This window comes from Arachis hypogaea, chromosome 19, assembly GCF_003086295.3.
Source record: "Arachis hypogaea cultivar Tifrunner chromosome 19, arahy.Tifrunner.gnm2.J5K5, whole genome shotgun sequence".
Lineage (NCBI taxonomy): Eukaryota > Viridiplantae > Streptophyta > Magnoliopsida > Fabales > Fabaceae > Arachis > Arachis hypogaea.
The window spans coordinates 124,669,134-124,693,246 of record NC_092054.1 but is presented as its reverse complement, the minus strand read 5'-3'; the positions used below and the strand labels follow the sequence as shown (position 1 = coordinate 124,693,246).

Genomic DNA, 24,113 nt, shown 5'->3' with positions numbered 1-24,113 from the left:
CCGAAAATAATAATAATGCAAGGAAGATGCTTGGTGACTTTACTGCACCTAATTCCAATTTACATGGAAGAAGCATCTCCATCCCTACCATTGGAGCAAACAATTTTGAGCTTAAGCCTCAACTAGTTTCTCTGATGCAACAAAACTGCAAGTTTCATGGACTTCCATCTGAAGATCCTTTTCAGTTCTTAACTGAATTCTTGCAGATATGTGATACTGTTAAGACTAATGGAGTAGATCCTGAAGTCTACAGGCTCATGCTTTTCCCATTTGCTGTAAGAGACAGAGCTAGAATCTGGTTGGACTCTCAACCTAAGGATAGCCTGAACTCTTGGGATAAGCTGGTCATGGCTTTCTTATCCAAGTTCTTTCCTCCTCAGAAGCTTAGTAAGCTTAGAGTGGATGTTCAAACCTTCAAACAAAAAGAAGGTGAATCCCTCTATGAAGCTTGGGAGAGATACAAGCAACTGACCAAAAAATGTCCTTCTGACATGCTTTCAGAATGGACCATCCTGGATATATTCTATGATGGTCTGTCTGAATTAGCTAAGATGTCATTGGATACCTCTGTAGGTGGATCCATTCACCTAAAGAAAATGCCTGCAGAAGCTCAGGAACTCATTGACATGGTTGCTAACAACCAATTTATGTACACTTCTGAGAGGAATCCTGTAAGTAATGGGACGCCTCAAAAGAAGGGAGTTCTTGAAATTGATACTCTGAATGCTATATTGGCTCAGAATAAAATATTGACTCAGCAAGTCAATATGATTTCTCAGAGTCTGAATGGAATGCAAGCTGCATCCAACAGTACTCAAGAGGCATCTTCTGAAGAAGAAGCTTATGATCCTGAGAACCCTACAATAGCAGAGGTGAATTACATGGGTGAACCATATGGAAACACCTATAATCCCTCATGGAGAAATCACCCAAATTTCTCATGGAAGGATCAACAAAAGCCTCACCAAGGCTTTAATAATGGTGGAAGAAACAGGTTCAGCAATAGCAAGCCTTTTTCATCATCCACTCAGCAACAGACAGAGAACTCTGAACAAAATACCTCTAATTTAGCAAATTTAGTCTCTGATCTATCTAAGGCCACTCTGAGTTTCATGAATGAAACAAGATCCTCAATTAGAAATTTAGAGGCAAAAGTGGGCCAGCTGAGTAAGAAGATCACTGAAACCCCTCTTAGTGCTCTCCCAAGCAATACAAAAAAAAATCTAAAAGGAGAGTGCAAGGCCATTGACATAGTCAACATGGCTGAACCTAGAGAGGAAGGGGAGGACGTGAATCCCAAGGAGGAAGACCTCCTGGGACGTCCAGTGATCAATAAGGAGTTTCCCTCTGAGGAACTAAAGGAATCTGAGACTCATCTAGAGACCATAGAGATTCCATTGAACCTCCTTATGCCCTTCATGAGCTCTGATGAGTATTCTTCTTCTGAAGAGAATGAGGATGTTACTGAAGATCAAGTTGCCAAGTACCTTAGTGCAATCATGAAGCTGAATGCCAATTTATTTGGTAATGAGACTTGGGGAGATGAACCTCCCCTGTTCACCAATGAACTGAATGCATTGGATCAACTGAGATTGCCTCAGAAGAAACAGGATCCTGGAAAGTTCCTAATACCTTGTACCATAGGCACCATGACCTTTGAGAAGGCTCTATGTGACCTGGGATCAGGAATAAACCTCATGCTACTCTCTGTAATGGAGAAACTTGGAATCTTTGAGGTGCAAGCTGCTAAAATCTCATTAGAGATGGCAGACAATTCCAGAAAATAGGCTTATGGACAAGTAGAGGACATGTTAGTAAAGGTTGAAGGCCTTTACATCCATGCTGATTTCATAATCCTAGATACTGGGAAGGATGAGGATGAATCCATTATCCTTGGAAGACCCTTCCTAGCCACAGCAAGAGCTGTGATTGATGTTAACAGAGGTGAACTAGTCCCTCAATTGAATGAGGACTCCCTTGAGTTTAAAACTCAAGGACATCCTTCTGTAAACATGGAAAAGAGGCACAGTAAGCTTCTCTCAAAACAGAGTCAACCAGAGCCCCCACAGTCAAACTCTAAGTTTGGTGTTGGGAGGCCACAACCAAACTCTAAGTTTGGTATTGAACTCCCATATCCAAACTCTAAGTTTGGTATTGGGAAGTCTCAACAATGTTCTGAACATCTGTGAGGCTCTATGAGAGTCCACTATCAAGCTATTGACATTAAAGAAGCGCTTGTTGGGAGGCAACCCAATTTTTATTTATCTAATTTTAATTTATTTTTATTGTTATTTCATGTTTTATTAGGTTCATGATCATGTGGAGTCACAAAATAAATCAAAAAATTAAAAACAAAATCAAAAACAACAGAAGAAAAATCACACCCTGGAGGAGGATCTTACTGGCGTTTAAACGCCAGTAAAGAGCATCTGGCTGGCATTCAACGCCAGAACAGAGCATGGATCTGGCGTTGAACACCAGAAACAAGCAGCATCCTGGCGTTCAGACGCCAGAAATGCACACTGAGGAAGAGCTGGCGCTGAACGCCAGAAACAAGCATCTGGCTGGCGTTCAACGCCAGAAACATGCTGCATCTGGGAGCTGAACGCCCAGAACAAGCATCAGTTCGGCGTTTAAATGCCAGAATTGCATGCAAAGGCATTTTACATGCCTAATTGGTGCAGGGATGTAAATCCTTGACACCTCAAGATCTGTGGACCTCACAGGATCATCTCAGGATCTGTGAACCCCACAGGATCCCCACCTTCCCTCCTCATAATCCTAGTTTTTTCCACATCTTCTTCTTCATCTATTCTTTCTTCTTTTGCTCGAGGGAGAGCAACATTTTAAGTTTTGTGTTGTAAAAGCATAGCTTTTTTTTAAAGGGAAAACAAAAGCTTCCATCAAGGATCTATAGCTCAGTGGTAGAACATTTGACTGCAAATCAAGAGATCCCTGAGATACCTCAAGGGATACATTTACCTCCACACAATTATTGGGAGCAACTAAGGATAGGAGCACCAAGAGCACTCCATCATCCTTCATGAAATTAGAGAAGATCAAAGAGTAATGAGGGAGGAGCAACAAAGACAAAGAAGAGACATAGAAGATCTCAAGGACATCATTGGTTCCTCAAGAAGGAAGCGCCATCATCACTAAGGTGGACTCATTCCTTGTTCTTAAATTATCTGTTTTTCATTTTCTTTATGTTAAATGTTTATCTATGTTTGTGTCTTTATTACATGATCATTAGTGTCTAAGTGTCTATGCATTAAAGTAGTGAATATGAATCCATCACCTCTCTTAAATGAAAAATGTTTTTAATTCAAAAGAATAAGAAGTACATGAGTTTCGAATTCATCCTTGAACTTAGTTTAATTATATTGATGTGGTGACAATACTTTTTGTTTTCTGAATGAATGCTTGAACAGTGCATATGTCTTTTGAAGTTGTTGTTTATGAATGTTAAATATGTTGGCTCTTGAAAGAATCATGAACAGGAGACATGTTATTTGATAATCTGAAAAATCATAAAAATGATTCTTGAAGCAAGAAAAAGCAGTGAATACAAAAGCTTGCAGAAAAAAAATAGAAAAAGAAAAAACAAGCAGAAAAAGCCAAAAGCTCTTAAAACCAAGAGGCAGGAGCAAAAAGCCAATAACCCTTAAAATCAAAAGGCAAGGGTAAATAAAAAGGATCCCAAGGCTTTGAGCATCAGTGGATAGGAGGGCCTAAAGGAATAAAATCCCGGCCTAAGCGGCTAAACCAAGCTGTCCCTAACCATGTGCTTGTGGCGTGAAGGTGTCAAGTGAAAACTTGAGACTGAGCGGTTAAAGTCAAGATCCAAAGCAAAAGAAGAGTGTGCTTAAGAACCCTGGACACCTCTAATTGGGGACTTTAGCAAAGCTGAGTCACAATCTGAAAAGGTTCACCCAATTATGTGTCTGTAGCATTTATGTATCCGGTGGTAATACTGGAAAACAAAGTGCTTAGGGCCACGGCCAAGACTCATAAAGTAGCTGTGTTCAAGAATCATCATACTGAACTAGGAGAATCAATAACACTATCTGAACTCCGAGTTCCTATAGATGCCAATCATTCTGAACCTCAATGGATAAAGTGAGATGCCAAAACTATTCAAGAGGCAAAAAGCTACAAGTCCCGCTCATCTGATTGGAGCTATGTTTCATTGATAGTTTAGAATTTATAGTATATTCTCTTCTTTTTATCCTATTTGATTTTCAGTTGCTTGGGGACAAGCAACAATTTAAGTTTGGTGTTGTGATGAGCGGATAATTTATACGCTTTTTGGCATTGTTTTTAGTATGTTTTTAGTATGATCTAGTTACTTTTAGGGATGTTTTTATTAGTTTTTATGTTAAATTCACATTTCTGGACTTTACTATGAGTTTGTGTATTTTTCTGTGATTTCAGGTATTTTCTAGCTGAAATTGAGGGACTTGAGCAAAAAATCAGATTCAGAGGTTGAAGAAGGACTGCTGATGTTGTTGGATTCTGACCTCCCTGCACTCAAAGTGGATTTTCTGGAGCTACAGAACTCAAAATGGCGCGCTTCCAATTGCGTTGGAAAGTAGACATCCAGGGCTTTCTAGAAATATATAATAGTCCATACTTTGAATAAGGATTGACGACGCAAAAGGGCGTTGAACGCCAGTTCTACGCTGCAGTCTGGAGTTAAACGCCAGAAACACGTCACGAACCAGAGTTGAATGCCAAAAACACGTTACAACTTGGCGTTCAACTCCAGAAAGAGCCTCTGCACGTGTAACATTCAAGCTCAGCCCAAACACACACCAAGTGGGCCCCAAAAGTGGACTTATGCATCAATTACTTACTTCTGTAAACCCTAGTAGCTAGTTTAGTATAAATAGGACTTTTTGCTATTGTATTTTCATCTGATGATCTTTGGAACGTTTTTCCTTAGACATGGGGGCTGGCCATTTGGCCATTCCTGGACCATTATCACTTATGTATTTTCAACGGTAGAGTTTCTACACTCCATAGATTAAGGTGTGGAGCTCTGCTGTTCCTCATGATTTAATGCAAAGTACTACTGTTTTTCTATTCAACTCAACTTATTCCGCTTCTAAGATATCCATTCGTTCCCAAGAACATGATTAATGTGATGATTATGTGACACTCATCATCATTCTCACTTATGAACGCGTGCCTGACAAACACTTCCGTTCTACATGCAAACAAGGCAGAATGAGTATCTCTTAGATATCTAATACAGAGGACCGAGTCCGAGTTATTAGTGTCTTCGTGGTATAAGTTAGAACCCATGGATGGCCATTCCTGAGATCCGGAAAGTCTAAACCTTGTCTGTGGTATTCCGAGTAGGATCTGGGAAGGGATGGCTGTAACGAACTTCAAACTCGCGAGTGCTGGGCGTAGTGACAGATGCAAAAGGAGGGTGAATCCTATTCCAGTATGATCGAGAACCTCAGATGATTAGTCGTGCCGTGACAAAGCATTTGGACCTTTTTCACAAGAGGATGGGATGTAGCCATTGACAACGGTGATGCCCTTACAGAAAGCTTGCCATGGAAAGGAGTAAGACTGATTGGATGAAGACAGCGGGAAAGTAGAGAGTCAGAGGAACGAAAGCATCTCTATACGCTTATCTGAAATTCTCACCAATGATTTACATAAGTATTTTTATCTTTATTTTCTATTTATTTATTATTATTATTCGAAAATACTATAACCATTTGATATCCGCCTGACTGAGATTTACAAGGTGACCATAGCTTGCTTCATATCGACAATCTCCGTGGGATCGACCCTTACTCACGTAAGGTTTTATTACTTGGACGACCCAGTGCACTTGCTGGTTAGTTGTGCGAAGTTGTGAAGTTATGTCTGGACTATGGTATTGTGCACCAGTTTTTGGAGCCATTGCCAGGGAGAGAACGAACAACAAATTTTACAACCTCAGAGTAACAATTTCGCATGTATCAGTGACGAAGACAGTTCCACCAGAGTTTCAAAGGATTGGAGGAATGGGAGAACTTGTGAATGGTTAAGTCAGAAATTGGGTTAGAACCTAAGCGCCCTAGAGAGATTACCCTGTTATGATTTTAAAATTATAATTTTAAGTGTTAACCCTGAGTGTCGGAGTTCTAGGATCGCCTCTGGCTTTTTCAGGACCTTATATATTATGTTTGTGGGCACCATTACTATGATGAGAACCCCTGATTCTCATTCAATACATATGTTGTTATTTTCAGATGCAGGTCGAGAGGCACCTCGCTGAGCGTCTGGAGTTTCTTTTGCAGGCAAATTCGGGTTTATGTTATTATATATATATATATATATATATATATATATATATATATATATATATATATATATATGTATGTATTTATTTTTCTTTGTACGTAAGTGTCTGTACGTGAGCGTTGCGCTTTTCTTTTCACGCTTTTGCTTAAACCAACTTTCAAGGCTCCTCGAATATTATATTATTTCAATTATATTATTATTACTATATATATTTTTAATTTTAGAGGTCGTAATACCACACCATCTCTGTTTTATGGCTTAAGCGTAAAGCTCTGTGTAGTAGGGTGTTACACGTACACATCCTTCATGCGTACGAATGACTGTCAGCACGTGATTTACTTAAGTAAACACGTGGGTTGCGATTTTAGGACCCTTTTGGGCCCAATCCAACTCATTTCTGAAGTATTTGATGCAATTCTCAAGGAGGATCAAGGGAGGAGTAATTAGTGTAGTTTAGGAACATATTTTAGGATAGAATTCTAGAGAGAGAAGCTCTCTCTTCTTTCTTAAAATTAGAGTTTTAAGTTTATTTTTTCCCTTAGTTTAGGTTTTAATTCTTGTTTTGATTTAGTTTTATCTACTTGTTATTGTTCTAGCATCTTAATTATTGTAGTTTTACTTGCTATTTCCTTTATTTTGTTACTATCATGTTTATGAACTTTGTTGAATTTTGATTTCCTTTAATGCAATTTATGTTTTCATCTTTTTATTGCTCCTTTTAATTGTTATTGCTTTTTTACATTTGGTAGTTGTACATTTCATTATTCTTGTAAATTTATCATATTTTACTTTTACGCCTTCTAAGTGTTTATGAAAATGCTTCTCTTAGTTCTAGGATAGATTTTTACACTCTTAGCTTGGAATTAAGTAATTGAGGTGACCTTGAGTCACTAATACCCAAATTTATTAATCTCGTTTTCATTAATGAGTAAGACCTATGGATTGAGATTGATTAAGCCCTGTTGACTTATTTCACCATTAGAGATTGACTAATTAGGTTTGCTCTTGTAATTCTCATATCGTGGTTAGTGACATGAGAGTTATTGATGTCCAATATTGATTGGTAATTTAGGGTTGTTAGTTGTTCTTGTATCCATTGACGAGTAAGACCTATGGATTAAGACTAACTATGCCTATTTGATTTTTTTTCGATGTTGGGAATGATGAAATGGGATTAACTCTAGGTAATCGCCATGTTTGTGGTCAACGACTTGGTTAGGAAGCTTTGATTCTCAATTCTTACTAGAAGTGTCTTTTAGCATTTATATCCCTTTAGTTGTTAGCTTTACTTTCTTACAATTTAATTTTTTGCCTTTTTGTCTTCAAAATCCCTGTTTTCTTATAACCGATAATATGCGCACCTCACTGCAATTCTTTTGAGAGACAAATCGAGATCTAATACTCTTTGTTTTTATTGGTTTGTATTCGTGATAAACAAATTAAAGTTTGATTCGAGTGATTTGTTGGTTTGGAACTATACTTGCAACGTGATTCTTTTTGAGAAATTCTAAACTGACATTTGGCCCACATCAGTACTTGTAGCCGCATTCTTCTTAGAACAATCCTCTACCACACGGCTCTTGTTTACTAACTCTATAAAGCTCTTGACCTCAAGAGGCACCACAGCTCGCATAATATCATCCCTCAAACCATTTTGACACTTCATGCACTTCCATTCTTTATACCCTTTAGGGGAACCCTGACAAACCCTAGAAAAGCGGCACAACTCTTCAAACTTGCTCGTATAAGCAGCCACCGTCATGGATCCTTGTCTCAGTTGTAGTAGCTCCAACTCCTTAGCTTGTCTTACAGACTTCGAAAAGTACTTCTTGTATAGTTTCTCTCTGAACACTTCCCAGGTGATCGTCTCATCCCCATTTCCTTGCTGCAGTAGACGATGAGCTCCTTGCCACTAGTGTTGCGCTTCTCCAGCCAGCTGATAAGCAGCAATTAAACCAGCTAACCATCAGATACATGTTGTGCTTGCAATGCCCTTTCCATCGATTGGAACAAATTATCGGCTTTAGTCGGATTAGTTGAACCCTTGAAGATTAGGGGGATTGACCTTCAGAAAAGTTGCCAAAGTCATCAGACCTCCATCAGCTTGATGGTTTCCCAGTCCATTACCATTCGCATTCATCTTTTTTATAGCCTAGTTCGTAGCTGCAGCACTTGCTTGCATCGTGTTGACGAGATTGGTTATAGCCGCTAAGAACTCGGCCTGATTGCCAGAAGGAGCGGGTTTCTCATTTTCTCTCCGTCCTCGTCTACGAGTTGTCATTCGGGTCCTGTCCACACCAAGCAAGCGATATCAAGGTGATCAGCCTCAATATCTCAAGTTAAGTACTTCAAATTCTCAAAGGTATACTCATGAACTTCATGCTAAAGATATCAATTAGAAACCCTAAATAGTACAGGCACAAACTCAAAGTATGCATTGAATCATAAGCAGTTTATCCCTCAGGCTCACGGGGACAAACTGCTCTGATACTATAATGTAACACCCTACCATTCAAATCTTTATGATCAAGTCACACACACACACACACACACACACACACACACACACACACACACACACACACAAATATATAGAAGAAATTATTAAACGAAAAGTTTGAAAATAAAATAAAGAAAATCACAAGCGCAAACACACACGTATCGAATATAGCGCGTTCGGAAAAACAGGGTAAAATAAAAACTTAAAGGAAGAATAGAGTAAAGATAGAATTTATATATGTATAATAGGCACTAGTCACGACCTGTGAAGTTTAGGTCAGTTAGGGTTACAACAACAAAAACAGTTGATAACAGCCAAACCCGATATGTCTGGTAGCTAACTCTGGATAGTCCACGTATGCGCACATCTCTCAAGAGGGATTCACATCTCTTGGAGGAATAATATTCAGAAAGGTCTAAATTCCGGCCACATCTTGCGACGGAGGGTCAACATCTGGGAGCAAGCGGGATAAAATCACCATTCTTGTATCTACCTCAGAAGATCAAATACAAACTGGGAGCAAGCGGGACAAAGCCACCATCCTTGCATCTATACCAGAATCTTAAACCATAACTCGGAGCAAGTGGAATAATGCCACTGCATCTTCCTAGACAGGTATATTTCAATCTGAGGTCAATTTCATAATTCATTATCAAATTCCCCTCAATCTCATTTCAATTCATTCAAAATCATAATTAAAATTAATCATCATCATCCTTCATTATCATAATCATCCTCAATCAAAATAAATCATCATTTCTCATTACATTCAATCCATCTTTCTTTACTTCATTGTCTCCGCTCATTAGGTCTCATTCTTAACTCCTCTACCCCTCTATTACACTGGCTTTAGACTCATAACAAGGTTTACAGAGGTTTAGAAGACTAGAAGAATGGTTGAGAACTTAAAAATTTATTTTCAGCAAACAGGGTGGTCATTCGTACACATATCTTCCGCGTACGCGAGGATACTGGACAAAAAAGCTTGCCCGCGTCGCGTGACACTGTCACATACGCGAGAGTACTGACAGAACCATTTAATATTTTGGTAATATTGTATGAGTAATACATTTATTATTAATACTAGTACCTAGTCAAGCATCTAATATCCGTTAAATCACATTTTTATTGATTAATTTTTTATATGATACAAAAAAATTATAACTCAATAGCTAAAAAAATTATAAGAAATATAAATCAAATGAATTAATTTAGAACTTTTACTATTTTTTATTTTGGTATTTGAATTGTCACAAAAATTACGCGAGGGACAAAAAATTTGTGAGAAAAATAAAAATTCAAATCAAAGAACTACAATTCTCTTTATATGTCGGTATAAATGTGGTAAGATAAAATAATATATTTTTTCTATTAAGTAAATATTTCAAATAATTTTTCAATATTTAATTATAAAATTGATATTTTATAATATTATGGTAAAATTTCTTTTCGATAAAAATAATATTATATGTATAAACAAAATTAAATTAAACAAAAGAATAAAAAGTAAATAAATGATATATATTATAAAAAATATTAAATACTACTAATAATCTCATTTTAAAAAGTTAAGCTTGACTTTATATAATTAAATAATTAGAGAATTATTAGTTATTATTTGTTTTAAATTTATATGACATAATAATCTTTATCATTGTATTAGTATCTAATAATATATATATTTTTTACACATAGTTTGTTTTGGAAGTGTGGGGCAAATAAATTATTACAATAAGAGCAATTATCTATACATATATACTTGTTATTGATTTTTTAAAAACTCAATAAGGATAATTGCCCCCCACATAACTACATAAAGGTCCTTGGTTACTTATAGTGTTAGAGTTTAACTACAAGAAATCCGGCAGATAGCGGCAGACATTTAGCAGCGGTTAGCACGATGGATTTAGAAGAGGCTGCTAAAAGCGTAATATTTTGCAGCGGTTTTGCTTTAACCGCCGCAAAATGTCGCCTGGAAAAATATGTTTGATGAGCTTTTTGCAGCGGTTTTCTCTCAACCGCTGCAATATATTTTTAAGTTGAAATTTCTTGTTTAAACATTGCCTTCTTAAGTTTATTCAGGTTCTCGCTAATATTTTTTTTTAAAAAAAACATGTTTCAAACACTGCAACTTAATGCAGTAAAAAAATTTTCAATTTTGTGTTACATAAAAAATAATTCATTAATTAAAAAATATTATAAATCAATAACAAAAAACAAATTTACGAATCAAGTTTTCTCTTATACTATCAGCGCATTTTAAGTTTGTATTCAAGCATAAATGATAACAAAAAAATCAAGTGAACATCTGAATTCATAAAGTCAAAACAAAGTTCAATATAGCATAAAAATCAGAATTAATAAAGTAGACAAACAAGTATTGAGTCAAAAAAATATCACACCACAGTCTATATTATTATGACAAACTAAAAGGTGGATAAAATAAATCAGAAGTTAAAAAAATATCTAAATTCTTACCAATCTTTTTGATAATTTTGAAAGATACTGAAATGTAACTCTGAAAGATGTCTAGAAAAACGAAAGGGTTAGTTACTTAAAAATACGCTTCATCAAAATTTATCTATACAATTAGTACATTTCCATAATAGTTTGAATAACATTTGAAATTTAGTAACACTCTAATTATTAAAAATCTGAATAATTTATCATTAATTTAATATTTCACAAACAAAATCAAAATCCAAAACAAATCCAAAATGGTCAACGACATCAGATATCTATTAAAAATAAATCATTGTCACTTGTATCATAGGACAACAATAATCGTAAAAATCTTTTACAAAACGAAATTACTCTTGTTTAACTTAACAAAGATTAAATTACTTATTAATATTTTTAAATCGTAAAGAAATTTAGTAATGTGAACTTGTGAAGTCCATATCTTAAATACAACATAATAAGTAGTCCAAATTAACGAAATAGTCATGCGTGTAAAAAAATATTAAGCAGAAACAATTTTTTAAACGAGATTCATGAATTCGAAATATGAATAGATGCATATGGTAGAATGAACAAGTATTCACAATTGATAAGGTGATACCTGGATGAATGGTAAATGTGAAAAAAAATAAGAGAAATTTATAAGCACTGATAGCCCATCATATAAAAGAAGAAGAAGACTATCTAGTATGACAATGTTGGTGATTATACGAGAGAGTGCAGATAATTATATAGACTTTTAAGCCAAAAAAATATAACTAACCAGATATCTTTTTTGAAATTTAAATTACAAAAACGTGTTATAAATTTTGGATAAATTTAATCTTATTTTTTAAACATAAGATAATGTAACTTTTAGAATTAATTTTTAAAAAGGAATTAATAATTCATTTGAGAAAACAGGAAGGTAAAATCAAATAATGGCCTAATCAGCGAATTATCTGGTAGAGAATAATATGATAGTAATTAAAAATGTTATCTACTTTTTAGGGGTTAGTTTCACCCACCTCTTTGACCACAGCGCTTCCTTCCCCCAAAAATGCGTAAACCGTATTCCAACTTAAACTAAGCTAACAAAACCTGCTAAACAGCTAAACCTAGCATAAGAGCTCCAACCCTCTTCCTCTTTCAAATCCACATTCACCGCCTGACCACCAGCATTTGTCGTCGCCGCCTGCACCAGTGATCATTGGCCATTGTTACATCTACCCCTATTTGTCGCTTGGTCTTCCTGTATCTGTTGGCGTCGCACCCTCGGTCATATTCGCCAATGCAGTCTCCATTGGCATCAATCTAAGGTCACTCATCCAAGAACAAAAGTAAGTATATGAAACCTCTCCTTCACCGGGCACATGCATTTCTTCCTGTAGCTTCCTCCTTTAATGTTGCTGCTTCAGCTTTAGTTATTTCTATTTACGTGACCGAATAATAAGCTTATGTTGGATCAAGTTTTGTTTTTTTTTTTTTATGTTTAACACAATCTATTTTTCCCATCTAATAACATGTACACCCAGAGTTGCCAGATACATTAGATTTCTGTTTATGCATCTCCTCAGTACTTGATATTGGAATATTAAAATTTGGGCACTACTTGTTGTATTCTATAAATTTTTTCTGTGGTTTTATTTGCGGTTTGGTTTTCCTTTCTACTAATGTATTTGTTAGCCTTTTCTTAGTTCAGTGCGCTTAGTCAAGCTTATTTTGAATAACCCCTGATTGTTGCCAACAGGGGAAAAAAAGGAACTAACTTTGAATAAACATTCTCAGAAGCTATATTTTTGCTTACATATGTTAATACATAATGAAAAATCTGCATATATATATATATAAGTGAACTGTTTTGTCTATATACACCCACCACTTCGAACTCATTTAATTCCTAAAGGATCTATATACACGTTCTTGCAAATGCACTTAATAATGAGTGAACTGTTTTGTCTATGGATTATTAATATGTATGTATATGGACATGGTTCTTTAAGGAAGTGCTATGCTGCAATATTCATTTGTCCCTGTCCTTCCATAGACATGGGTCTTTATTGATTTTTGTTTATCCACCGATCCTTTGTGATGCAAATGAAACCTTTTTTTTGTCTTTGTTGCTAATATGGGCCATGTATTTCTAATCTTTAATTATACTAATACATGGTCCGTGTTTGATTACTTACAAGTGACTAAACTCAACACTACTCAGTAAACTAAATTTATTGCAAGTACGAATAAAAGATGTAGATTCGGTTTCTTTTAATTTTCCAAAATTGCACATACTACAAAGAGCAACATTTTTAGTAAGTTGATAAATTGTAAGAATCTCAATAAAATTACTGATTTTCAATCTTTATAGGTAAAATTACTTATTCTTTTAATTTTATTAAGTATTTTTAAATAACTTAGTCAACATTAATATTTGTCTAATTTCATTTCAGGTTCTGTTTTTAGTATTTGATTACTTCAAAAAATCTTACAACAAATAAATATCTTTCAAAAAAGTTCTTCAATCAGATAACGGTACAGAAGCATAGGTTCCTTAGTAAAAGAGAAAACTTAGCTTATAATTTGCATTTTTTTTTAAAAAATATGTGTGTAACAACTGTCTGTTGGTGAAGGTTTGAGTGTTTTGTACTCTTGATTTTATATTTTGTCCATCTCTTACTAATTGTCTAATGACCTTATGCAGTTTAAAAGATTAATCAAATGCCTAGGAAATTTCGGTACACCGCTAGTAGTGCAGCCCGTACTGTTGCTGCCCCTGAGAATCAAACCCAAGCTACTCTGGTGAGTTAAGCAATGATGGCCTGAGCATCCTAAAGTTCAATTGCATTTTAGGATAGATTTTTATTCAATTTAATTTGTGGGTATACTAAAAAAGGTTGGTTGATGTACTACCTAATTTGTTTTTGTACACAAGGATGGAACGACGTATGCTGGAGCTAACACTTCAAGTGCACAGCGACGTGCTAGAGCGCCTCTACTTCCACATTCCCGCAACAATACTCGACAATCTCATGCTAATGCTGTGCCGTTTCGACCTCCGTGCAATGAAAGACGATTGGCTCCGTCGAGTGACATGGGTGACATTCGAGCTCCTGCAATGCGCACGAAGAGTTGGGATCGCGATGAAGATGCAGATGTCTATTCAGAAGATGAAGACTATGACCCAGAGGCGGATGAGGTCGAGTCATTCGATGATCATGTCGACGACTTGTTTGCCACGCATGAAGCTGAACATCGAGGCAATGCTAACAGCCAAAAAAAGGACACCAATTTTTGAGAAGTTGATGTCATTGGTATTATTTTTTGCTCGTATTTTAAGGATCGTATTTAAACTTTTTCTTGAATTATAATTCTCTCTGTAACTACAATATTGTACACTTGTTTCCTCCATTAGAAAATGGCGTGATAAAAAAGATGGATCTCACGGTTAATGAGGCATTAGCACTTCCTCCTGGAAGGAAAATCGTACTCCACCATAACAAAGAGATGCAACAAGTTGGTCAATCAGCTGGCCTATTAAGCAGGTTCTTGGAGAGTTTAGGGGCTGATTTTCAACAATTACTAATTTATGAAGAAAGTTGGAGGACAATGAACAAAGCTATTAAGGAGCACGTGTTTGACCAGTTTAAGGTAATTTTAGAATTATTTTTGAATAGCAAGGCTTTACTACTGCTTGAAGTTGGATTTACGTCGATCAACTGTAATTCAATTGTAAAATTTTTCATTTTGTTTCTCTTAAATCGATAGAACAAGGGGAAGATTAATACACACACCCATGAATATCAACCTTGCAAATTAGAGGATAATATGTTATATATATATTTAACTTCTATTTAACCCTCTCTAAATTAGAGGATAATTTACCCCTTATAACATATCTTTACATTATTAACGGAAATAAAATTGATTGACTTATCATAATTATTTTTAACACTTAATCTAACTTAAATTTGGTTAATTTAAGTAATTAATCATAATCTAACTTTTTTGTAAATTATAAAAATTAGTAAAAAATTTAAAATTAATAATGATGTAAGTTACCCATCACTGGACTATTTAATTAGTTCATCCTTTCACATCAAAATCTTAATATATGTGATCTTATGATAAGTTATTTTGCTTAGGACTCATCATATTATTAGTTCATCCCTTCACATTTAATAATAATAATAATAATAATAATAATAATAATAATAATAAAACTTATAAACCTCAACAAATTTATAAAAAAGTTACTAGCGTAGACAAGTATTCCTTAACTAGCTATTATTTTTTTTTCTTTTTGTTAAATCAAATTGTAAAAAAAAAATATAGTAGTTGCATAAGTGGAATCCGTTACCCAAATATTGAAGTTAACATGTCTCTATATAATTAAATTGTAATTCTTGATGAAGATAATTAACAGTTCAAATTTTATAAATTAACATTTCTCCTTTTATTAATTAAATTAACAGTTAATAGAATTTTATATTAACAATTAACTAATATGGGTGTATATTTATTCGTTGGAGTCCACATGTTTCCATACATACTGTCTAGAACTGTACTTGAAAGGGAAAATTGAATTATTATTTTCTTTCCCAATTTTTATGCAAATGCAAGCAAAAAACTAATTTAAATTTGCTTAAATGTGAAAAGAGAATACAAAAATTTCATTACAGACGTGATTGGTTGATGATTTTGTGATTCAGTCCTCAGTATAGTACAAAAGATCTTCATCATGCATCTTATTATGTTATGTGTTGTACAGGTATTAATTTCCTCACATTAAATAGTAAATTTCAATGTCTCTTTACTATTACTGAATCTAAAGCATTCAGATTAGAGAATATGGTTAACATATATTGAATATATGTTATAATAATATGATGAGTGTCATTACCAGCATCCTTTGTTTAATTTGGAAATTAATTGAGCTTGATAGTTCCACTGTTTTGGGTATGAGCGTTTGATTAGATTAACTAACAACCTATTGTAGGTTATATTTGTTATTTTAAACCATGCTTGTATAAGCTAGAACCTACCAGAAAATGCTTAAAACATAATACACCTTTGCAAGTAATTTATGTATAATCAAATTATATGCAGAAATGTAGTTACTTACTTAGAATCTATAAGCTAAGAAATTCAGGATGAATAGTTATATATAAGATTGAAATACATAGAGGAAAAAGATAGCAAATACGTTATACTTACCGTATACCATCCTTAAGAATTATTGAAGTTGTTTTCTGAATTTACATATTAAAGGGAACATCAAGAAGAGTAGTTTAACGATGGTAAAAATTTTCTAAAGGATTGCATCATCCACGTAAAAAAGATTGCAGAAAAAAATAGAAACCAATAAGAGTTAGATTAATGCGGTCATTTTGGAATTCTACACCATGTGTAAGATTAGTAACATTAATTGATTTTGATTTACTTATTATGTGAAATGTTTGTAGCGAGTCTTTCACTATGAGGACGATGGAGGAAGAAGAATAAAGCGGATAATCATACAAAGGATAGGAAGAAACTGGAAGAACACAAGAAATAATTTGTTCCATAAGTTTTATGATAGTAGAAGGACTTTTGAGCAAGATGCCAACCATAAACCATCAGGAATAGATGCAAATCACTGGAAGTGGTTTCTTGAATATCGGTTGAAGGATTCAACAAAGGTAACAAATATTCAATCGGTATTTCATTCTATTCATTTTAAAACTCTCTGAATTATTGCTAGATATGTTATATTTGTTGTGATAGTAGAAAAATTTCTACCCAAAATACATTTACCTTATGTTTTTTTCCTAAAATTGTTCATGGCTATTTCATAGACCTTAAACATATTAAATTATCCCATTCACATTTATGTTCTTGATTTTTTATTTGTAGGAGAAGTGCAGAAAAAATACCGCAAACTGTTCAAAGCAACGTTACACACATACTGGAGGTTCTAAAACATTGGCCAGGAAAAGACACAAAGAAGTAATCAATAACAGTAATTCAATTTTAGATTTTTGCTTAATTTTTTGTAATATAGAGTTTTTGATTAGGTGAATTTCTGCTTCTAATTTGGCTTGAATTTGGAATTTGATGCTACTGAGGATGTTCTTCTGCTTTTGTGCATCTGCTTCTGGGTGTTCTTCTGCGTTTGAGGAAGAAGATGGGTGTTGAGGAAGAAGAGGGGAGGGAGGGAGGGGTATTTTCGTCCGACGGACGATTTTAAAACAAACTTAAACTTTGGGGACCATTTTGTAGCAAAAAAAAAAGTTAGGGACGAAAATTTTCGACCCCTACGTTAGGGACCAAAATCGAACTTAACCCTATTAGTTATTATAAGACTATAAGTTAATGTTTTATGTTTAAAATGCATAAGATTTTAGACTAATACATAATATTGTGTTATTTATATTGATTTAAATATTTGGTGTTATTAGACAATATTAGTATTTATTATGGTTATGCTTTAATTTTAGAGAAGAGTTGGTTCTTGTTATACTTTTCTAAGTGAATTTTACCATGTCAAATAATGGTTGAAATCTTGAAAATTTGGATATTTTCACATGCTAGCTTATAAGAAGGGTATCAAGGTAATGTAATATTAACAGTCCGGTTTTTACCCAGTATAATCGTGGCCCAAAAGTGTATAGGTTTCATCGGGTCTAGGGCGGGTTCGGGTCTAATAAATAGGCCCGTTATATATTTCGGGTCGGGTCTGGGTCACATCAAACCCGGTTTTTACCCGACCCATGCACACCCCTAATTAGAACAACTGATTTTCAGAAGATGGCATTTTGCAGCGGTTACTAACCGCTGCAATCTCCAAGTACTCTAGTTTACTGTTTAGTAGCGGTTAAAACCGCCGCAAAAACATATCGCGGCAAAATACCATCTAGTAGCGGTTATTCCAGTGGTTATCTATTAACCTCTGCTAACCGTTTAGCCGTACGCTATCTTCTAGCGGATTTACAACCGCTGCTATCTCTTCTGTAGCGGTTAAAAACCGCTGCTAACTGGCTAAATAACCGCTGCTATCTGCCGGTTCTCTTGTAGTTATTGATATAGTATGTTAAATGATATTATAATATATACTTAATTGTCTTAATTGGGTATTAATGTGATAAGTTTATGAAATTAGATCAAATCAATAATAAATTAAGAGATTTGAATGTCTCAAGGTCTTCTTAATTTAAAATTGATTTGATCTAATTATATACAGTTATTATGTTAACAGGTAATTAGAACTATTAAGAATATATTATAGTCTGTGTGTTAATAATGAAAATAACAGAAAGACTAATATGATTAATTTAAAATTGTTGAAGTACGAAATTAAAAAATTTTTTGAAAAAAAGAACGAATGACAAATTTAATCATGAGAAATGTTAGGGGGTTATTATAATTGATTGTTTTTGACAATTATTTAATGAATCATTAATTCAATTTTTTTAGTTTAATTTGTTTTAGTTTAGTAATTTTATAATATACTTTATTTTATATTTTAAACATTAATAACTAATTAATGACCAAATTAATAAAAGTTGTCTAGCATTCCTCTGTAACCATTGGACTAAATATTTTTACAGTTATGCTACACATACAAGTCTTTTTGGCTTACAAGTCTTACAACTTGGGCCAAACTCAACAGAAGCTACGCTCACCCACAAAACTGTGTTAACACGTGCATTACGCTTCCAAAGCGCTCCTTCACCATTATGAATGACTCTTCTTCTTCTTCCTCGATGAAAACCACAACTATTATTTTTTCGCATTTCCTCTCCTCCTCCTTTTCTTCCTTCTTCTTCTCCTTTTTTCTTTGTGTTTCTCCTCCTTTTTCTTTGCGTGTTTCATCTTCATCGTCATGTTTCTCCTTCTTCTTCTTTTGATTTTATAACATTATATATTTTTTTCTTCTTTTTTGATTTTTTTCTCCCAAAAAGAATTATGAGAATATGAAATAAGAAGATGAAGAAGAAGAAATAGCAGAAGATGGGGAGGAGGAAGATGAAGAGTTCTGAATTATGCAGAACTTATCAGAATAAAAATACACCCAAATTTGTTGCAAATACAAAAATGAGTTATGCTACGTGTACACTAAAATCAGCCACCAAAGTATACTGGAATACAAATATACATTGAAAATAAATTAAAGCACGCATATATTTATACACAAATACATTGGTGGCTGATTTTAGTGGCTGAAGTGTACAAATAGCATTCTTATACAAAAAAATATTTTCTCTAATGCTACATTTTTTCTTCTTCTTCTTTTTCTTATTTCTTTCTTTCTTTTAGTTAAATGAATGTAAGTTCATTCTCTTCCAAGTAATGTTGGAACATTATATGTTTCTTCTTCTTCTTTGTTTGATTTTTTTATTTTTGTTCTTATTAAGAGAGTAAAACAAGAAGAAACTTGACAAGGTAAATGGTACGCGGAATCGTGATTATACTTTAATTATGTAAAATTCATTGCTCTTTCTTTCCCTGGAAATGGCGCCAAAAACATGATGCCAAGACCATGGTTCACAACTCCGTGTAACTAACCAGCAAGTGCACTGGGTCGTCCAAGTAATACCTTACGTGAGTAAGGGTCGAATCCCACGGAGATTGTCGGTATGAAGCAAGCTATGGTCACCTTGTAAATCTCAGTCAGGTGGATATCAAACAGTAATGGGTTTTCGAATAATAAATAATAGAATAGGGATAGAGGTACTTATGTAAATCATTGGTAGGAATTTCAGATAAGCGAATGGAGATGCTTTTCGTTCCTCTGAACCTCTGCTTTCCTGCTATCTTCATCCAATCAGTCTTACTCCTTTCCATGGCTGGCTTTATGTGATACATCACCACTGTCAATGGCTACTTTTGGTCATCTCTCGGAAAAATGATCCAATACCCTGTCATGGCACGGCTAATCGTCTGAAGGCATCACCCTTGTCAATGGCTTCATCTTATTCTCTCAGTGAAAATGGTCAACGCACCCTGTCACAGCACGGCTATTCATCTGTCGGTTCTCGATCATGCTGGAATAGGATTTACTATCCTTTTGCGTCTGTCACTAACGCCCCGCAATCGCGAGTTTGGAGCTCGTCACAGTCATCCAATCATTGAATCCTACTCGGAATACCATAGACAAGGTTTAGACCTTCCGGATTCTCTTGGATGCCGCCATTATTCTAGCTTACGCCACGAAGATTCTGGTTAGGAGATCTAAGAGATACTCATTCAATCTAATGTAGAACGGAAGTGGTTGTCAGGCACGCGTTCATAGGGAATGATGATGATTGTCACGTTCATCACATTCAGGTTGAAGTGCGAATAAATATCTTAGAAGCGAAATAAGATGAATTGAATAGAAAACAGTAGTACTTTGCATTAATCTTTGAGGAACAGCAGAGCTCCACACCTTAATCTATGGAGTGTAGAAACTCTACCGTTAAAAATACATAAGTGAAAGTCCAGGCATGGCCGAGATGGCCAGCCCTCAAAACGTGATCACAGGATCAAATACAATCCAGGATTCAAAGATGGTCGAAAAGACTAGTAAAAGGTCCTATTTATAATAAACTAGCTACTAGGGTTTACATGAGTAAGTAATTGATGCATAAATCCACTTTCGGGGCCCACTTGGTGTGTGCTTGGGCTGAGCTTGAGTGTTGCACGTGTAGAGGTCCTTTCTGGAGTTGAACGCCAGCTTTTGTGCCAGTTTGGGCGTTCAACTCTGGTTTTGGCTCCTTTTCTGGCGCTGGACGCCAGATTTGGGCAGAGAGCTGGCGTTGAACGCCAGTTTGCGTCATTTATTCTTGGCCAAAATATGGACTATTATATATTTCTGGAATGCCCTGGATGTCTACTTTCCAACGCAATTGGAAGCGCGCCATTTCGAGTTTTGTAGCTCCAGAAAATCCACTTTGAGTGTAGGGAGGTCAGAATCCAACAGCATCAGCAGTCCTTCTTCAACCTCTGAATCTGATTTCTGCTCAAGTCCCTCAATTTCAGCTAGAAAATACTTGAAATCATAGAAAAACACACGAACTCATAGTAAAGTCCAGAAATGTGAATTTAACATAAAAACTAATGAAAACATCCCTAAAAGTAACTAGATCCTACTAAAAACATACTAAAAGCAATGTCAAAAAGCGTATAAATTATCCGCTCATCAGTAAACAAAAAGAAAAAGATGAATAAGAAAAGAAGAAGAAGAAGATGGTGATGATGATGAAAAAAATAAGAAGCAACAGAAGATGAGGAGGAGAAAGAGGAAGAGTTCTAAATTATGCAAAACTTATCAGAATAAAAATACACCCAAATATCTTCGTGTTACACCCAAATATCTTTGTTTTACATCCAAATTTGCTGTAAATACAGAAATGAGTGATGCTACGTGTACACTAAAATCAGCTACCAAAGTCAGCCACCAGTATAAAATACATACTAGAATACAAATATACATTGAAAATAAATTAAAGCACACATGTATTTATACACAAATACATTGGTAGCTGATTTTAGTAGTTGATTTTAGTGTACAAATAGTATTTTTGTACAAAAAAATATTTTCTCTAATGCTGCATTTTTTTCTTCTTCTTCTTTTCCTTGTTTCTTTCTTTCTTTTAGTTAAATGAATATAATTTCATCCTCTTCCAAGTAATTTTGCAGCATTATGTATTTCTTCTTCTTCTTTGTTTGATATTTTTGTTTTTATCCTTATTAAAAGAGTAAAACAAGAAAAAACTTGACAAGGTAAAACAAAAAGAAAAAGATGAATAAGAAAAAAAGAAGAAGATGATGGTGATGATGATGATGAAAAAAAAAAGAAGCAGCAGCAGAAGATGAGGAGGATGAAGAAGAAGAGTTCTGAATTATGCAGAACTTATTAGAATAAAAATACACCAAAATATATTCGTTTTACACCCAAATATCTTCATATTACACCCAAATTTACTGCAAATACATAAATGAGTTATGCTACGTGTACACTAAAATCAGCCACCAAATCAGCTACCAGTATAAAATACATACTGGAATACAAATATACATTGAAAATAAATTAAAGCACACATGTATTTATACACAAATACATTGGTGGATGATTTTTGTGGTTGATTTTAGTGTACAAATAGCATTTTTGTACAGAAAAATATTTTCTCTAATGCTGCATTTTTTTCTTCTTCTTTTTTCCTTATTTCTTTCTTTCTTTTAGTTAAATGAATGTAAGTTCATCCTCTTCCAAGTAATTTTACAACATTATGTGTTTCTTCTTCTTCTTTGTTTGATTTTTTAGCTTTTATTTTCGTTAAGAGAGTAAAAACATACAAGAAGAAACTTGAGAAGGTAAAACAAAAAGGAAAAGATGAATAAAAGAAAAAAAAGAAGAAGATAGTGATGATGATGAAAAAAAAAAGAAGCAGAAGATGAGGAGGAGGAAGAGGAAGAGTTTTAAGATATGCAGAACTTATCAGAATAAAAATACTCCCAAAATTCTTACAAATACATCCAAATATCTTCGTCTTTCACTCAAATATTTTCGTGTTACACCCAAATTTGCTGCAAATACAGAAAGATGTTTCCTCTAATGCTACATTTTTTTCTTCTGAATTGAACCACACCTCAACCACTTGATTGGATTCAAAACAATAAAAAAGTTTTCGATTTTCCTACTTCAAATCCAGCTGAGGGATTTGTCTTCTCGGTCGGAGATATTTTCAATTTCCATTTTTTCTCTATGCTACATGTAATCAATTGATTCTTAATTTTGTTTATCTTTTTATTTGTGCTCCGAACTCTTGTAGAAAAACCTGCAGCCTTCGCATAATCCTTGTAGAATTTTGCAGCATCTTTAAGGGTGTTAAAGGTCATCCCAACCTTGGATACAAACTGCTCATCAACACCATAGATTTGTTGCAAAATACACCCAAAATACACCATATTAAAACAAGCATAAACTATAGAATACAAATACAACTATAAAACCATCATAAAAAAATAACAAAAATTATATTCATGAATCATCAATAAATAGAAACTAAAACAATTCAACTAAAACAATAAGATAATTCACCCTCAGTGAGATGAAAAGTCATAACTGTAAATACACCCAAACTTTCCTGAAATACACCAAAATATTTTTTATTTACACCCCTGATATAAAATGCAGAAAATTCATCAGAACTAGTACATTAGAATCAATTCAAACAAGGAACAATGAACAGCAAATTTCACAGACAAGGTTCACGCATTATTCAGCTACACAATCATAAACTACTAACTGGATTCAAATTCAGATTCAATTATTAATTGGAATTAAACCACACCTTAGGAACTTCATTGAATTCAAATTCAAAATTCACTTCGCTCTGGTTCAGTTGATAATCTGAAGTTGAATCATCCATTATCTTCAAAACGATTTCAGAGCTTGATTTCAGAAACAATGGAAAACGAGAAAAACGAAGAAAGAGAATAGCGAGAGAAACTTACGTAAACAATGAAGGAGAAGGGAGAGAGAAACGCACAAAAGAGATCGAAGAGAGAAGGGAAGAAAACGCAGAAGGAATTCAAAAAAGGAAACGATATCCTTTCGAAAAAAGAAGTTATATATTCGTGCGTTGATTGATTGGAAAATCTATTAGGGAGGCGCGTGAAATGTACGTGCCATAAGAGGCGCGTTTTAGGGATTAGGAATTTTCAGAACTTATATAACTTGTATAGTAAAAAGACTTGTATGTAGACATTAATTCATATTTTTAAATATTAATAACTAATTGAATAGAAATAATTTGATTGGTGTGTACGCAAAAAGGGGTTGAACAAAATAAACCCAGGATGGCATTGAATTCCCCATAAAATAGGTTTGGATTTTGGAATAAGGGCC

At 34.3% G+C, this 24,113-nt stretch overlaps 1 protein-coding gene and 1 non-coding gene across 3 annotated transcripts; one reads left to right on the top strand and one right to left on the bottom strand.

Moving 5' to 3' along the window:
* Positions 1 to 389: 389 nt before the first annotated feature.
* Positions 390 to 497, bottom strand: LOC112780271 (small nucleolar RNA R71). Its single transcript, XR_003191119.1, has one exon. It is a non-coding gene; the product is annotated as a small nucleolar RNA R71 (small nucleolar RNA).
* Positions 498 to 12,354: 11,857 nt separating this feature from the next.
* On the top strand, positions 12,355 to 17,392 carry LOC112777498 (uncharacterized). 2 transcript variants are annotated; one of them, XM_029295381.2, is made up of 6 exons: positions 12,355 to 12,585; positions 13,944 to 14,041; positions 14,175 to 14,553; positions 14,655 to 14,890; positions 16,705 to 16,920; positions 17,135 to 17,392. In XM_029295381.2, exons 4-6 carry the CDS (start codon positions 14,675 to 14,677, stop codon positions 17,297 to 17,299), a joined length of 597 nt encoding a protein of 198 aa, XP_029151214.1. In that variant the 5' UTR covers positions 12,355 to 12,585; positions 13,944 to 14,041; positions 14,175 to 14,553; positions 14,655 to 14,674; the 3' UTR covers positions 17,300 to 17,392. Both variants share the same exon structure in this region, with proteins under 2 accessions (XP_029151214.1, XP_072083911.1).
* The last annotated feature ends 6,721 nt before the right edge of the window (positions 17,393 to 24,113 follow it).